Source organism: Mustela nigripes, chromosome 4 (genome assembly GCF_022355385.1).
Source record: "Mustela nigripes isolate SB6536 chromosome 4, MUSNIG.SB6536, whole genome shotgun sequence".
Taxonomy (NCBI): Eukaryota; Metazoa; Chordata; class Mammalia; order Carnivora; family Mustelidae; genus Mustela; species Mustela nigripes.
This window is the reverse complement of record NC_081560.1, coordinates 13,825,404-13,842,721: the sequence shown is the minus strand read 5'-3', so window position 1 is coordinate 13,842,721 and position 17,318 is coordinate 13,825,404. Positions and strand designations below refer to the sequence as shown.

The following is a 17,318-nucleotide window of genomic DNA, read 5'->3' as shown; positions in this document are numbered from 1 at the left end:
TGCTTTTATTTCTTAATCCTTCCAAACAGTAAAAATGGAAGTCATTACAACCAAGTGCGGCTGTGCTAATAAATACTGTGGCGTCCAAAAATACATTTTCTCTGCCTGACCAGTTGCCCATTTTCCAGAATGTCTGGGTATTTATCTAGCAGCAAGAGACCATTATCCTTCGACACAGTTGTATTCCACTGACACCTAACCTCCTAATTAAAATCGGTATAATGATGGACTGTTTAAATTCTGGTTAAAATGTTCCTTTTCCATTTGCATTTAAAAGAAAACACACTCCTCATCCCGGGTACCCCATCCTGGGTTATAATTTGGCTTTCCTTTGCCAGAATCATAGTGTCACTCTGACTTACCACTGCTTAAATCTAAATGAGCATCTAAATGTGCCTCCCAGCTTGGCTGTTGCCTGGCAACACCGGCAGCCTCCTCCTCGTTGGGGTGAGTTCTAATTGGCCACAGCTCTTGACAGGAACCACTGACTTATTAGAAATGACACTTGATTATTCACCTAGATGGCTAAAGCTGATACTTATCAGCAGGAAATTCTGCATAAAAATAAGTCCTGGATGCTTTTAATATTGGGGGGGAAGGGTAGAAGGAAATAAGAAGTTTTGTTAACCAGTATTAATTTTACATTTGTTAGCCCCCAGTTTAAAGCACTTTAAGGTATTGTTATTTTTGTATTCTTTCTGAGGTCAACAATATGCTTAAATACCTTCTCCCATCCCCATTAGCTGCCCCTTATTTATTCAGAAAACCCCCCTCTGACATCCATTCCAAAACAACCTAGCCTGCAGGTCTAAGAGTGCCAAATAGAATGAAACATTAAATTCATAAAATTCAATGAAGATTTATTAGTTCCTGTCTTTAAGGGGTTTATAATGTAGAAGGGCAACAAAGTGCATAAATCCTACATTATTACTGAGTAGTGGAAAACGGTGACAGAGTTCACGTCCACTTTCAAGGAGCAGAAGTCACTTTGGGGCATGGGGATAGCGTGGGAAGTGAGTCCTGAAGATTTTACTGAGCTTTGACAGAAGCAGAAGGTGCACTGCAAGTGGACTGAGTAACGGGAACAAATGCATCTGGACAAAAAGTACAAGATGTGTTCAGGGAATAGAGGAGTTAACAAATTGGCTGGAACACAGGGTACCTATGAAGGATTAGTGAAAGAAAACTGGAAAAGTGGGTTGAGGTACAGAGAGTACTGTGCTGGGGGAGTGTTTGGTGCGAGCTTCAGTGGAGGGTGAGGAGCTATTAAGTACTTGAAAGTAAGGGAGTAAGGAAAGGGGTTTCAGGCACTTAGCCTCCAGGATGTGCCATTTCCCCTAGATCCTGCGACAGACACTTCCGGGGCAGATGAGGACAGCTGCAAGTCATACCTCTGGAGTCTCCACTTTCCACAGCCACGGGGGTCGTGGGGGGGACAGCTCCCCAGGCCCATATTTTCATCTTAGGATGGGGCCCTCTGCTCAGGCTCTTTTCTGAATCCCTCTTCATATGTAGACCAATGAGTCACCCTGCCTACACACCATCAAAGTGTGGGGGTCATCTCAGGTTAGAAGTATGAGATAATGCGGAAGGGACTCTCTCTTGCCTGCTCCCTGCTCAGGAAATGTGTCTTCTCTAGTCTTCAGGCTGACCCTGTTCTCCAAATTTCCAGGGGGCTCCAAAGGTTTAATGGTGTTTGTTGATTTGTTTGTTTTCCAAGTCCATGACATCAGAGCTGTATTCAGTGAAATTATAACCTAGAAGTCAATTGACTGAGGAACAAAGAATGGATTCTGATTTCGGAGACAAAAGCAACAAGCTAGGAGTCAGAGGATCTGAATTTCTAATTCTCATTTTTACTAAATTATTGAAACATAAAAATAACCAGATGTAGGTCTTTGTGTAATTCTGAAGTCGATGCATCAAAGAGATACAAAAAGACTTTCTTACAGATGGGATGTATCGGAGCAAGCAGAAAGGCTCATGGATCCAACCCTTCACTGTGCCAGACTAGAAAGCTGCCTTCTCTTTCCATGGTCTCTAAGTAACTGTTTCAATCTGATGCTTAGGGACTTCATTCAAATCCTAGAATGTCCATGGAAAGGGAATTCATAGGGCAGTGCAATTAGTCCTTTGTTTGGGGATAAGGACCCTAGTTCAGAGAGACTCAAATGACTTGCCCAAAGTAAGAGGTAAAATGGGCACATGTGCCAGGTTTTTCACACAAAGCCCGCTCCCGGTAAACCGCATGATATTCAGGCTCAGACAGAAAGAGCTCTTCGATCAATTAATGTTCCTTCTATGTCAAGACCTTTAAGGAACATTCCATCAATCTGTCATCGCACAGATATTTCTAGAGAACAACTGAACGTGTTACACTGAGCTCATTCCTGATAGGACAAATACTGAAAACTTCAATAACACATGACAACATATAGGAATTGCCACGAGAGGGTGACACTGAAAGTGTATTAGCTACCTATTGCTGTTTAACAAATTACCCCAAAACTTAGCAGCTTAAAACAACAAAACTTTATTAGTTCATGATGTCTGTGGGTCAGGCTGTGCCTCTGTTTCAGGGTCTCTGCTTTTAGCCTGGGCTGTGATCTCATCTGAAGGCTTGGCTGGGGGAAGATCTGCTAAGCTTACTCACATGGTTACTGGCAGTATCCAATTCTTTTTTTTTTTATTTATTTAATTTTATTTACTTATTTGACAGACAGAAATCACAAGTAGGCAGAGAGGCAGGCAGAGAGAGAGAGGAGGAAACAGGCTCCCTGCTGAGCAAAGGGCCTGATGCAGGGCTCGATCCCAGGACCCTGGGATCACGACCTGAGCCAAAGGCAGAGGCTTTAACCCACTGAACCACCCAGGCGCTCCGGCAGGATCCAATTCATAGTGGGCTTTGGAAAATACGATAACAGGCTTATCCTATGTCCTTCAGTCAGTGGGGATACATAGATAACAAGCATTTTTATTAGACCAATCTGGTGACTGAGTATAGAATGTATTGAAAAGTGAAAAGAGGGCGCCTGGGTGGCTCAGTGGGTTAAGCCGCTGCCTTCGGCTCAGGTCATGATCTCAGGGTCCTGGGATCGAGTCCCGCATCGGGCTCTCTGCTCGGCAGGGAGCCTGTTTCCCTCTCTCTCTCTCTCTCTCTGCCTGCCTCTCCATCTACTTGTGAGTTCTCTCTGTCAAATAAATAAATAAAATCTTTAAAAAAAAAAAAAAGAAAAAGAAAAGAAAAGTGAAAAGAAAGAAGGCTAGGAAGCTCTTTGGAAACTGTTTTTTAGTCTGCCTATGTGTCCGGCACTATACAAGGTACTGAGACTACAAAAGATGTTTACTCTTCTTTGTTCTCAAGAAGTAGGATGACAGCCATATTCCAGATGACAGGCGGCAAAGTCTGAATTAGAGTCGTCGATGGGGAGATAAAGATGAAGGGAGAGAGACAAGGAACTAATGATAACATGGTGAGTCAAGAACAGGTGGATCCACTGGGGTCTTGTTCATAAGGACTAAGAGGAAAGAAAATGGTGCCAGGCATCCGGAGCTGACTGGGAGCATGGGGGTCCTCCCGAGGACATCTGGCATGCCTTCTCCTGCCAAGCCTTTTATATATTTCTAATCATTGTCACGACTCTTCGAAGAAGGTCTTATTACCCAATTTTGCAGATGAAGAAATAGATTTACTGAAGTTGAGAAATTCACCCAATGTCACACGACTAAAAAGTACCAAGGAGAGGAAATCTAATAACTGGCAGTGGCTTTGAATATTTGCTCTCGCCAGGGTCAGATGTACTCAACAAGGTCAGCATCTTAGCCTCAGAGAAGGAAGCCCCACTGGCAAAATGCTGGGAATCACCTAAAAGGAGAGTAGAAAGCCTATAAGCAGGAGATTTCTTAGTTCTTCTTTGTCATTACCACATGAGTTGTCTCTTTTGACCACTCAGAAAGCTCTCTCCACCTTGTTAAATTAATTCTATTGCCCTCTGTCCCTGCTTGACTTAGAAATCCTCAGATACAGTCTGGAAAAAAAGAAAAAAACAAAGATCCATTTTTTTTTTTTTTTAACTGGGGGATTTAATAATAGTCAGTTCCAGGTAAAGAGCAGGGACTTCTTCTTGACAAATTTCTTCCCCAGGCTGAGGGTGGTACTTTACCCTGGATGGTGACTGCTAGTTTCCAAATGGCTGGCCAGCTGTAGGGTCAGCATCATCTAGAATAAAGCCAACCCATGTGAGAGTTGAAAGAAGCAAAATGGGAACCCCTTCTCCCCAGGCGTGGCTGCTAGACTGTCATCTCCAAGAAGAAATCATTCTTTTAAAATCTAATAGCATTAGTATTTTATCTGGTAAGTATCATGTCCATGCCTTATGAAAAATATGGGGAAAAAAACAAAAATAAAAATTTCTCATTATCCTACAAAGATGAAATGTAGCAATCAGATGAGAATCCTTTATTAAGATTTGATGATAGCATTGTGTGCTCATCTGTGCGCGTGTGTTTGCACAAGCCACCTATGCCTGCTTGTCTGCAGATCTAGGGGAGTAACTGCTGGGCTTGTGGATTGTAGGAAGATGATTGCAAGCCCATCAAAGAGAGCTTTTGTTTGTATGCAACTCGTGTGGGAGTGAATATTCCATAACTACTTGTGTATAATGCAAGGAAGAAAGCCTGAAATGATGCCCACTGGCCAACATACAGATCCGCTCTACGGTCTTACAATATTTTCTCTGCATTGCTTCTTAAAACATTTTTCATATTACATGCCCCATCTCATATCACATTAACCCAAATAAAAATGTCATTAACCATTCAGTGCAACAGACAGCAGGCAGAGATGGTAGAAAATTACAATCATGCCAGTCAGCCACAAAGCATTCTGGTTACAAACACGTAGAGGAATCGAGGGTGGGTGGTGGTGGGTCCAGCCCCCCTGTGCACTGTCCAGCATACGACTGGACTGAGCACGGGTGGACCCCTCTGTATGCACATGGCATGCTTCTGAAGAGTTGAGCATAAATCCAATTTTATGTTGCATACCATTTCTGTTACATTAAGGGAACTGTAAGTTTGATATCTAAAAAGACTTCCTTTCAAACAGCATTTTTCTTTTTTTACCATGTTCTGATTCCTCTGAAATAAACCGAAGAGAAATTTAGTATATGGGATTTTATGAAAATGGAGTTCACTTGTACCACTAAGTTTATTAAAATAATGGAAGAATATAGCCAGCGAAGGCAGTCGCAGAAAAGTGGCTGAGATAGCAGAGTTCTCCAAACACGGAGGTAGTCTAAGATTTTTTGAGAGTGATGGCCCAGAGGCCACTGAAAAGGACCCATTTACATGCACTTTTGATGGATTATTAAATTGGGTGAATATTTAGAAAAGAATACAGCTGTCCTGAAGATCTCTGCCCCGGAGTTACCAGGAATAAATCAGGGTAGCCGTTCTCATCCCTGTTTTGAGCGGACTCCAGGATAGGCACATGAGGTTAATTCCATTTCTGTTTCGGCAAATCATCAGACAAACTCTTCCCCGGCCAACTTACCCATCAGCTGGTGCCTGGCTGACTATTTACTTAGGTTCACGCACAAGTGGCAGAAGAACAAGAAACACTGATGATTGACCAATTCCATAGCTCCCTAAAGTAACGACCTAAAGTAGAGTGGAGGGCCACGGGCTCTGTGTTTGCTCCTGGACACACAATGACAAACCAAATGAAGGCTTAGAAGGCACATTTACCAAATCTCAGAGGGCAAGAAGCAATAGCCAATGTTACGGAAGATGAGACCTGAACCTTGCCCACCTATACTGAGCAGCACATGCACCCTCGTGCTCTAAGGCTTTGATGCTAGATGAGCAGAACGTCCTTTTTCTTAGAATTTTCCTCTCCAGATACTTCTCCCAGAAGGCGTGGCCACAAGGGAGAATCTGAGATGTTCTGTCATCTCTCCACGGAGTGGGGCAGAAGGGGCAGTGTTCTGCTCTGAATATCTGCTCCTTGACCTGCCTGTTGGTGTTGCCCAGGCCACGGACCCCGCTCCGGGAACTCACACAGCCCTAAGCTTAGCCGACAGCTCACTCTTACTCAGCAGGAGTGTCCTTCTGCTTCTCAGGGCCATCTCCTCCAGAGAGAGCTCCCACAGCAAACAGTTGGGCCCCTGGTGTCACAGTTCTGTCCTTACACTCCAGAACACATGGGGTGGCTTTCAGACTTCCAGGAAGGAGGGATCCAACAAAGCCATGTGTCCCTCCAACACCTGGCCAACAGCCACCCAGGCTGCCCCACTGTGCCAGGCTTCTCCAATCACCTGAATGTCTTAGGCGAGTTGAAAGATTGTTCTGCTCAGAACACATGGCAGGACAATTTTTTACACAATAAATGTAATGTAAATATAAAGCTTTTCTAATGAACGGAATCTGAAGTGTCAAAAAGTCAATTGCATATGGCGATGATTCGTGGAAACAGACCTTGTAGCTTTTGCTGACCTGAACTTCATATTTGCCTGTCCCACATGTCTTCTCAAAAAGTCCACATACACCTGGGCTTGGGACTGGCATGCAGGGAAGGGACCCATTTATGATTTATGGGATCTTACCTGAAATACTGGTGTTCCACTGATGGAGCTGCCTTTTAGGAGTAACACTGATCAGAGAGAGATAAGAATGGAGAAGTGTGCGCAGACCATGTTGTGTGAGGAGTGTCTAGGAGGTAAAGAAGACCAGCACTTGCTCTCTGGGTATCTGAAGCCCTACCGTGTGGAAGAAGTCTACTAAGAGCAGGGAGAGGTTGTCAGAAGGGACAAATTTTGCCTCAGTACAACATACCTTCTAATAAGTAGATTAACATTCTATAACTTTCCCTAAAGCCTCAAGATTTTCAGGGCAAAGACTGGGTCTTAAATAATCATTCAAATTCATTTCCTCCTTCAACAAATAATTACTGTGTGCTAGGCATTGCTCTGGGTTCTGGGAACATAAAAATGAACAAAAAGACAAAGAGACAAAAAGACAAAAATCTTCTCTGCCCTCAGGAAGTTATGGTCTAGTGTCAAATCATAAAATCTGAACCTAATTACATTTCAAAAAAAAATGTTTTCCATAAGAAATGCTCAGAACAATGTGTTACAGCATGTTGCTTTAGCTATGGTGTTACTCTAGAATGTGCACTCGTTAGAGTAACACCATATTCTACGGTGGTGACTTGGCTTTGCGAACATACAGGAGAAAATATAAGATCATGTGAGTGGCCTTCGGGCTCTGCAAGGAACCCTACCTGCTTGAGCCAGACTGCTGGGGTCAGAGTGACGACAGCCAAAAATGATTTCCAAATGAGATCCAAATTTGGTGAAGCTGAGCAGTAACTACATGAATGTTCATGACACCATTCTCTGTGTGTGAGTGCATATGCTAGACATTTCCATAATGAAAATATTTAAATATTTAAAAAAAAAAGAAATTCAGCAATTTTCCGAGGTGGGCATGGAAGGTCCCTTGAAGTCAAGGGCTCCCTTACACATACGTATTCAAAGGTTTAAGCAGCTGAAGCAAAAATGGATAGCCATCCATCAGAAATGTGCTGAAAGTGATTTTTGTATTGGGTAAAAACTTGAAATGGACCACCTTACGTTCCTTTGGAGACTACGATTCTATATTCTAACAGAAAACCTAAAGTAAAATTGGAACCAAGCAAACATGGATTGGGGCTAATTCCAGAGAGAGTACATATGGATTGTGGTCTATTTACTCTCTAATGCTAACCAAATGTCATGAAACCGAGTACTGATTCTCATTTCTGTCTAAGCACTTAATGATCATTTTTTATAATTATTTCCCAGTATTTACTCTAAATCCCTTCTTCTTTTCGCTTCCCAAAGAACAGATTGCTTAAGCCAAAATAGACGTTTACAGCTATTGTATTTTATGATATTTGTGAATTTCAGACCCTCCTCTTGATTCTTAGATGCGTGAAAGTTACCTTGAAAACAATGTCTGTTTTCCCAGGAAGCGCGCCTCACACGACCTCTTTATCTGCAGCTAATTTAGGTGGGCTCCCTGCATGGTGTCCTAATTACCCCTTTGTTATCTGCTATCAGATGACGCCCTTAATCAGCCAAGCCTGTGATCTGCTCCTGGCTCACTTAAAGCGCTATGCGGAATCCGGGGAGGCTTTCGACATCCAGAGGTAAGGGCGCTACATGGACACATGACAGATGAGGAATCGTGCGTTTGGATTGCTGCTTCTTGTAACTCTACATAATTGCTGGACAATTACCTTGGGACCAGCAAACTATGGAAATGCTAGAAGCTCATAAAAAGCATGGGTGGACTGAATAATAAGAAGAAATGAAACCCGCCTAAGATGTGAAGAGAATGTGAATAAAGCCCAGGGTAGGTGTGGCGTGTTGACGGAGGCCTTGAGTGGGCAGCGGAGTGTGTGTGGACACGCCCTCTGACCTCTGCAGAGGCAGGAGGGGTCAGAGCGACAGGGGGAGGGGGGAGGGGGTGCCAGGAGTGGGGGGTGAGCTGGGAAAGTCCATGCATTTTTACCGCAAGAATTGCGCACCTCAGCCTAAAGCCAGGACTTACCGGTGGACTCCAAATTGAAATGACTGATTATCTGGCTTCCCCTCCAGTTGTCCTGGGCTAAGTCATGGCTTCCAGCCTGGGAGGAGCAGGGCGAGAGAGGCAGGTCAGCCAGAAGCTGACTCGTTCTTATTATCATTACTCATAAAGTAATAACATAAACCATCACCAGCATTCAAATTCTGCCGTGGTGTTTACAAAATCCTCTCACACTTTCTTCTCTCTGGTCATGGGCTGTGTGCGTTGGTTAAAGACCAACTATGAAAGCAAAGTAAATAACTAACTTAAAAACCCTTAACTCTTGGGGGGTTAGGATCAGACGCAATCACACTCAGTAGGCAAACTGTTTTCACTATAGCGGGGACATGTGTAATCAATTGTAGGAATGTTTTCAATCAAGCTCTCAAAAGAAAAAAAGTCATCTGGAGATGTCATTTATTCTTTAACGATAAGCTGTTGGTGATAGAGCCTTGAAGAAAGGAACTCTGTGTGTGCCACTCACTCGTGTCGAGCCACAAAAAATAAGAACTTTTCATTATAAAAGGAAATGCATACCCCGTTGGCAGCCTTTTTTTTTAAGAAATAACTTCACCTGACCGCTCCTGCGAGACAGCACAAAAAGATCATTCTGGCTTAAAATGGCCCTTTGAGGGCAAGTTTCCTAGAGCCGAAGAGGTTAACTTTGCTGGAGCTATTGCCACTTTTCCTCCTGTTTGTTTCTAAAGCGCAACGTGTGTTTTCTGTAATAACATACATATGTTCGTGAAGCTGGTCCCAAAGTTTGTCTTCTATTTATTTGAGTGTGAAGCACCCTTGTTTTTGGTCTGTTACTCTTAGAAAAACCGTAAAATCATTAGGAGGGAGAGGGGGACAAAAATAGTAAAACTAGACAACCAGGTTGCCAATTTGCTGATCCCAACCTGCTCTATACCAATGGACCCCTCGATCCTCGCTTTGGACAGACTCTGCACAGCTCTGGCTTCATGCCCGTGGGCTTTGGGTCAACTGTTTCCCTCCACGGGGAGGAAGGTTCGGAGCCTGCTTCTTGGACGTTGTTGCTGGCGGATTCAGGCTGCCTGGAGCCGGAGAGTCAAGGAAGTGATGTCCTCCTCCCCTTCCCAGTGTTGGTTTGCGTCAGCTGTCCAATACGTTTTTGCGTGTCCTCCTGAATTCTGCTGCCATGCTCAAGGGATCCCAGCCCTCACCTGAGCTCTGCAGGAAGCTGCTTCCCACTGTAGCAGGCAGACGATGGAGCCGGATCCCTTGGGGGGGGTGTGGGGGGACAGGGCACGATGGCCAGGCCAATGGCCGAGTCCTTCCCAAACCCAAATGGCTCCCTCTCCCGCAGGTGCTACAGCTGCTACACCACAGATGTGGTTGCGAGTGTCGCCTTTGGGACCCAAGTGGACTCCCGAAGGGCCCCCGAGGACCCCTTTGTGACGCACTGCAGGCGTTTCTTTGCATACTCCATCCCCAGGCCTGTCCTGGTTTTAATCTGTAAGTACAGCTCTTGCCCAGGGGGATGGGTGTAGGACTGGGGTCCGGCAAGCTGGCCAGACCCCACAGCAGCTCTCGGGGTTCAGGTCCACCATGAGGAAGGGGCGCTGGAGGGGTCCCTGAGACTCGCCCTACAGGGTCCACCTGCAGAGACCTTAAGCTCCTGGAACCACCCAGGCTTCTGTTGTCACCGGCCGGGGCCACTCATTAGCAAGGCGGTAGTGCTGGCCTTTCTCGCCACCGCGAGAACCACCACGTCCCCACTTCACAGATGAAAAAACTGAAGCTTAGAAAGGCAGAGCCAAGATGGGAGTCCAGAGCCTTTCATTTTCTATGACATATTCCTCCCCTCCAGCAAAATCCTCTCCAGAAGACTTCTCCGCTGGAAACCCAGCGCCCGGCAAACTAGAAATCATACGTGAAGGGTGACTGGCAGGTTACCTAATGCCATAGGGACTGGTCGATTTATTTTATTTTTATTTCAAGAAGTGAGTTTTTGCCCTCTGGCCAATTCCGGCATCTTCTTGCTTTTATGGAAGTGTTGAAGCGTTGCTATTGCTGTTATTGATTATTGCCCGAACTTCTAACCTTCTGCCGGGCTGCTAAATTGTATCCATTCCTCGGTCAGTCCCTTTCCCATTTGTGAGTCCATTTCTGTGGAAGTCCCGGGCACCTCCATCAGCTCCGCGCTGAAATTGTACCAAGGGGTCGCCAAGGGGGTTCAGAGCAGCCGCCGCTCCACCCTTCACCCCAGCCACCTCCTGGGAGCTGCTTCCCCAGGTCCGCTCCACCTGCGGTGGCCCAGGGACCCGGGCACGTCCTCCGGTGGGCGGCTCCGCTGTCCTGGCGCTGCTATGCCTCGTCTGTCGGCCACTCTGAGCCCACCTCCCTGCCGCACCACAGTGGTTCAGGCTCTGGCTCCTGAAAACGGGCAGAGTATTCTGAGAGCTCCGGAGGTCCAGAACTACACCCCCGATCCGGGCTCTCATGCAGCGCCTTGCGCAGTGGGCCCCCGGTCCGTGCTGGGAAGCAGAGCTGACCCGAGCCACCCTGCAGCAGCTCAGCCCCTCAGCGGAGCCCCCCACCTACTCCATGAGGGGATGAGTGTCCCTGGCCCGCGGAGCCCTGCCAAGCTGTGGCAGCAAGGGCACAGGTGGCACAGGCCTGGCACAGGAAGGGAGGATCCCGAGGGGCCAGCATTCTTGCCATCGACGGCTGTGGCAGCTCTTGGGGACCACTCAGGTGGTCCCTCGGGGGACGGTTACCCCTGGGGAAACAAAGGCAAATGTCCGGGAAGTTAAGAAAGTAGGTCTGCTTCCCGCCTTGCTCAGATGTGAACCATGCCCCAACCTTGGCCCTTCCTTGATGGAACACGAAGACCTCGGGCCCTCCTACCTAGGACCCCGAAAACTCATTTCTAAGCGCGAGCTTGACGTCCCAGGGGCCAGATGGCAGCGCCGACTCAACTGAACAGACATGCACCGAGCGCCTGCCACGTGCGAGGGGCGGTCAGGAGTCGGGAGGTGGAAATCAGGCTCGAGCCCTGCGATAAAGCACACGGACCCCGAGGGGAGCCCTGCCTTCCAAATGGGGGCTGTGGGGGGAGGGGGTTCTGCTTCCCTGGCAACAGGCATCTGATAGCCCCGGGTTACTGCCGCCCTGTTTTCAGTGGTGCTTTTGTTTTTCTCTTTCAAGTATCATTTCCATCCATAATGGTCCCACTGGCCCGGATTTTGCCCAATAAGAACCGAGATGAACTGAATGGCTTTTTTAACAAACTCATTAGGAACGTGATTGCCTTGCGGGACCAGCAAGAAGCACCAGAGGTAAGGGACCGTAATAGGACACAGCAGCGAAATGGCACGGGGCGTAACCTGGCACCGCTCTCCCTTTCCTCTTGCCTCCCCACCCCGCACGCTGGCCTTTAGCCGCCTTCCGCTCAGGGCTTTCCAGGGCACTAGAAGGAAAGGAGAAGGGGTGGGGTGGTGGGGAGCAAACATGGGCGAGAAGGGTGAGGGCAGGGGGGGAAGGACAGCGGAGAGAAGCCCGAGCAAACTGTCCACATTCTGACACGGGTGCCCCCTAAATGCACGGCCCCCCCCTCTCTCAAGCACCGGCAATAGCCGCCCCAAAGAAGTTTCTAGATAAATGCGCCAACCTGGACTTTCCATCAGCATATTCGTTCTCCTGAACGTCGGCAAGATGGCGTTTTACAACGCGAAGAGCATCGGCAGTAGAGAGGGTCTGGGCAGCTGCAAGCAACCCCCACTGGCTTTCAGCATGGAGGACGTGGCTACACAGTCGGGGGCTGAGGGCTCCTGCGCATCCCCTGAGACCCAGAGACTTCTTTCCTCCCTACAGATTTGCACCAGGCCTGGTACAGTGTGGAAATCCAAGAAATATTTGTTGTTTGAACTTGGCTGAGAACAGAAATAGGACTTTCCAGTGTTGGGAAAATAATTTCACTGTTGGATACACTCATGCATGTATAATGCTCTTCTTTAAGGGCCTCGTTGCATTCGAGAAAGTTGCTTCAAAAGGAAAAAACAGGCCTGAAATGTCTTCTCTGGAACTGATTCGCATGAGCGTGGCAGAGTTGCCTCAAAGACTGGCTCAGAGGGCTTAACGAGGGACGCGGAGATCCGGTGGCTGCACCACTGGCCCAGGATGAGATGGGGAGTGGGGGCGGGGCAGCTAGTGGCAGGAGGCACCAGCAGCAGCCTCGTTCCCGTTCCGTCCCACCTGGCTTACCCCCAATACTGGGAAGCAAAGGTGTCCCAGTTCAGGAGGCAGAGAAAGGTGCACAGACGCTCACAGCCCCTTGGCCCACACACCATCATGAACGCCACTCGACGCCCTTGGACATGTGGGAACCATCAGCTCCCTGGGGCTCCCTGGCCCAGCCCTGCCCCCTAAAAGGACAGAACATTCTCATCCCAGGTTCCTGCATCTCCACAATGACGAGGAAGCCTGCGGAAGGAGGGGTGAGGGAGCCACGTTTTCAAACCTCAGCAGTGCTCTGACGGGCTTCCTGATAACAGTTTTGTCACACGCGCTCCCCTCCCCCTCCCCCAGCCCGAAACCCACAGGCTATGGAATCAGGCTGCAGATCCTAAAACTGTTGCGCCCAACAGCTTACTGTGAGGTGAGGGGTTTATTAAAGATCCAATTACTAGCATTGCCTCAAGCTCTTCCTTTCATAAACTCAAGAGCTATTTGTTTCAAACAATGAGTTGATCTGAGAAAAACCTCCCAACCACAAATCCAGGACTGCCCGTGTCAAGACAGAGCTATATGGTTACTAAGAAAACTTGCTTTAAACCCATCTAAACTCTGTAGACATTCCATCAAGCAGATGTGTGTTTGCGCAGTGGAAAATGCAGCACAGATGTTAAAAGGTAAATATTTTTCTAAGCTCTAGCCGATGGGTGGATTAGACACCTACATCTATCAGGGTGCGTATTTTTCTTGGATAGAGCCATAAAGCAGCACTGTTTCAGTCCTAAATGGGCAGTGTTCACATAGCCTCCGTGATGCAGTGCGAATTAAAGAAACCCATCTACGCTAATGCTCTTCTCCAGCGTGCGGGCCCCAGAGAGCAGCCCTTTCCGCTGACCTCTGGAGCTGGAGGGGAAGATGGATTTCTACCATGCCTGATGGCCCTCTAGCAGCCTGTCTAGGCAGGGAGAGGAAAGGGGGCCAGCCGCAGCTCCACCACTGGAAAAAGCCACCGGAGCTCTCCCTCCCGCCACCGGGGTCCCCACCCCGCCCTCCAGCAAAGTCTCGGTGAGCCTTGGGGACTACTGCTTGGCGCCCTGAGGAGTTTAACCCTCCCTAGCTGTCAGTCCTGCCAATTCTCATCCAGGAGCCAAGGCAGTGGAAGATTCTTAGCTCCCCGATGGGCCATCATCCCCTGCCCTGTCCCGACTCTGCCCCACGGAACCAGGGCAGGCAGCGGGGCCCCAAGAGCCACCCAGATGTCGGCCAAGCATCAGGAGGGAGTCTGGGGAGAGCCAGCCCTTGACGATGCCACCCAGAAATCAGAATGACCAGGGCCCGGGGTAGCAAGCGGCAGCCACCGATGGTTCACCTGAGCAGGCCGGCAAGACACACAGAAAATGCAACGTCCTTGAGGCCGCGTCTTAGCTGGGAGGCCTGCTGGAATCTTGAGAGGCAGACACCTTGCAAGGTCACAAAAGCGGGGAAGCAGGCAAGCTGCAAAGGCCCCGTGCTCCAAGGTTCCCGCCCCAGATCCTGTGCATTTGTAAGCAAAGCTCACACGGTCTTTCTCAAATGCATTTTACTGCATCGCAGTGATTATTTATACAGACCTAACACATGCTCAGTGCCACACCCGCCCCGGGGTAGAGGGGTGGCCACAGGGTCCTGCCCTGGACATGTTTATACTCTTACGGAGGAAAAAAAAGCAACAAGACGGGAAGTAACTACAACCTCACGAGAGGGAATTAAGTGCTGACGTGTGGGGCACAGATTATTCATGTGACAGAAATTATGAAGCCAATGAATGAGCAAATGCAGCACCAAGTCAAGTACTTTGAAATTATAGTATGTTCCTGTCGGTGTTTCAGACGCCCTCCTTTTGCTGCTTTAGCCCCATAAACTCTGGAAAAGAGGAACATACTGGCTGTCACTCATCACATTAACGGGCTTTTCGAAGAAGGGACGTACCAGGGATGCACTTCGTCTCTACGGAAGGCATATGTGAACACCTGTATACTTACAGTTAGTGGTAGTGAAAGACGAAGGGTATCTGTGCTGGTAAGGAAGGGAGGGGAAGACAGTAAGAAAGCTCTAAGTACTTAAATGGGAGAGAGGATCCCCCGGGGGAAAAGGGACCCAAGGAGCAGACAAGCATCCCCAAGGCTGGTTCCCTGCTGTCCCCAGCTCTGTCACCTTCCTACTGCATGAGGACAATGTATGGCCACCCCCATGAGCCCTGAATGGTGCGTAAGGGAACAAGGGAGCCTGTGCTTTGGTTTAAATGATGTTTTCATTGTTTGATTGTTGGAAAACCAACCAGCCAACCAACAGTTCAAATATGTATAAAGTAAAAAAAAAAAATCGAAACTTCCCCCCCATCCTCCCCGTGCCCCTAGGTTTTCCGTACCTCCTCTGGCTCCCTGTGAGCGACTGGGTACGGATGTTGCTAAACATTTTCTACGCATGAACAAATACGTGTAACTGTATATATTGTACACATACCGTTTTTACAGAAATGAGATTCCACTGTGTGTACTGTTCTGCGACGTGCTCTATTTTTTCCTTCCCAAAACGGCTTAACGCGCTTCCCAATCAGCCCAGTTAGAATGGCCTCATCCTTCTTCAGTGGCAGCATCACCGTCTGTGGCTTGCTGCACCGAAGTCTGAGACCCAGAGTGTATGGGAGGGATAGTCGGGGCTTCCAGGTTCTCACCATTTCCGAGAACCCCACAGTGAAGGTGCTGGTTCCCATCAAGCTTGAGCTCCTTAGAAAAGCTCCACTTGCGGGTCCAAGAAATCTCACTCATGTGACTCGGAGGCCAGAATCTGCATTTTCTCCTTTTGTCCCGTAGAGGCGGAGAGATTTCCTCCAACTGATCCTGGATGCCCGACATTCCCCCCACTCTGTGGGGGTGGACAGCTTTGATATGGTCAGACAAGTGTTCCCCTCCACCCACTGCGCCGCGGGTGCCCCCCGGCCACACCAGCCCGGCCGCCTGTCCAAGCCACTGACTGTGGACGAGGTCGTGGGCCAGGCCTTCATCTTCCTCATCGCTGGCTACGAGATCGTCACCAACACGCTTTCTTTTGCCACCTACCTCCTGGCCACCAACCCTGACTGCCAAGAGAAGCTTCTGACAGAGGTGGACAGCTTTAATGAGAAATATGTGAGTACAATCAGTCGTGCGAAATCCGCAGGACATGTGATTTTGTGTTGGTAGAAGTGAAACTTAATGCTATCGATAACTTCCTTGCAAAAACCACATTCTACGTTTATAAGATGAAATTGGGCTATTGACCCTGTTCTCCACCTCTCTCGGTTAGCAAGTAAAAGGAAGTGCTTAGAATAACAGAAAAAAAAAAAAGAAAAAGAATGAAAAGAAGGTGTCTTGGGCATATACCTTCAGCATCTAGGGTGGTCCATGAAACCAGGCCCAGCGCAAAGTCTTTTTTTTTTTTTTTTTTAAGATTTTATTTATTTGACACACAGAAATCACAAGTAGGCAGAGAGGCAGGCAGAGAGAGAGAGGGGAGGAAGCAGGCTCCCTGCAGAGCAGAGAGCCCGATGCGGGACTCTATCCCAGGACCCTGGGATCATGACCTGAGCCAAAGGCAGAGGCTTTAACCCACTGAGCCACCCAGATGCCCCAGGAGGCGCAAAGTCTTAGCCATGAGTGAGGGTCACAGGGCAGGGACTGGAACGAGGTGTGGTTTCTCAGTGCTCCAGCTGTGGGGTCAGCGCTCTCCCTGGGGCACAGGGGTGAGGCAGGAAAGGGAACGGACGGAGTCCTAACTAGCAGGAGCTGACAGAAGGATGGGCCAGGCCAAAGTGGGAATGAGGAGGAAGGCGGTAAATGGAGTGAGGTGAGATGGGGCTGGCCAGTCCCGAGTCCAGATTCTGTATACTCCTTCTCAATGAGCCTCCTCTTTGGGGAGTTTGAAGGAAACTTTCAAGGGTGCTGAGCGAGGCAACTTTATGACCTCATATTTTTCTGGATGCTTTTGTGTGTATTGCTTTGACTTACAAGTTGTTAAAATGGTTAAAATCTGAGCTTTTAAAGGGAAAACCACCCTAAGAGACTTTTCCTATTCCATTCTGATATAATCATCACAGTCACAATTTGGGGGAAGTGGCCTGTTCTTAGAATCCTTAGAAACTTTTTTTACATATTAAGCTGAAAACTGCTTTCCAGAAAATTCCACGTCTTCATCCCACTGGGGAAGTAGATGCAAGGTCAGCCTCCACCAAGGCATTTTTCAAATATTTGAAAATGTCATGAACTATGTTCCCAATGGCCTCAACTCTGGGCTCATCACGAGCATAAAGTCCCCTTCACGTGCCACACTGTTGTGACATCTGCCAAACCAGGTCTCCCCCATCCACTGTGTAGACAATTGATTTTTTTTTCAAGCCTAGATGCAAGAGTTTATATTTATCCTTATTATTGCTCAAGTCAGTCAAAATAATTTTGAATCTTGATTCTGCCATCTGTCATATTAGCAATTCT

General features: G+C 47.9%; 1 protein-coding gene and 1 long non-coding RNA gene across 2 annotated transcripts in view; one reads left to right on the top strand and one right to left on the bottom strand.

Annotated features, from left to right (window-relative positions):
- The window catches only part of TBXAS1 (thromboxane A synthase 1), a 163,165-nt gene that overhangs the window by 104,562 nt on the left and 41,285 nt on the right, over positions 1 to 17,318 (top strand). Inside the window, exons 7-10 of the mRNA XM_059396285.1 lie at positions 8,103 to 8,191; positions 9,941 to 10,089; positions 11,785 to 11,915; positions 15,663 to 15,977. Of these exons, the coding sequence (XP_059252268.1) occupies positions 8,103 to 8,191; positions 9,941 to 10,089; positions 11,785 to 11,915; positions 15,663 to 15,977 (684 nt within the window). The remainder of the gene's footprint in view (positions 1 to 8,102; positions 8,192 to 9,940; positions 10,090 to 11,784; positions 11,916 to 15,662; positions 15,978 to 17,318) is intronic.
- Positions 4,088 to 8,813, bottom strand: LOC132015649 (uncharacterized). The gene is made up of 3 exons (XR_009403734.1): positions 8,762 to 8,813; positions 8,596 to 8,671; positions 4,088 to 4,219 (listed from the first exon to the last, which is right to left on the bottom strand). It is a non-coding gene; the product is annotated as an uncharacterized LOC132015649 (long non-coding RNA).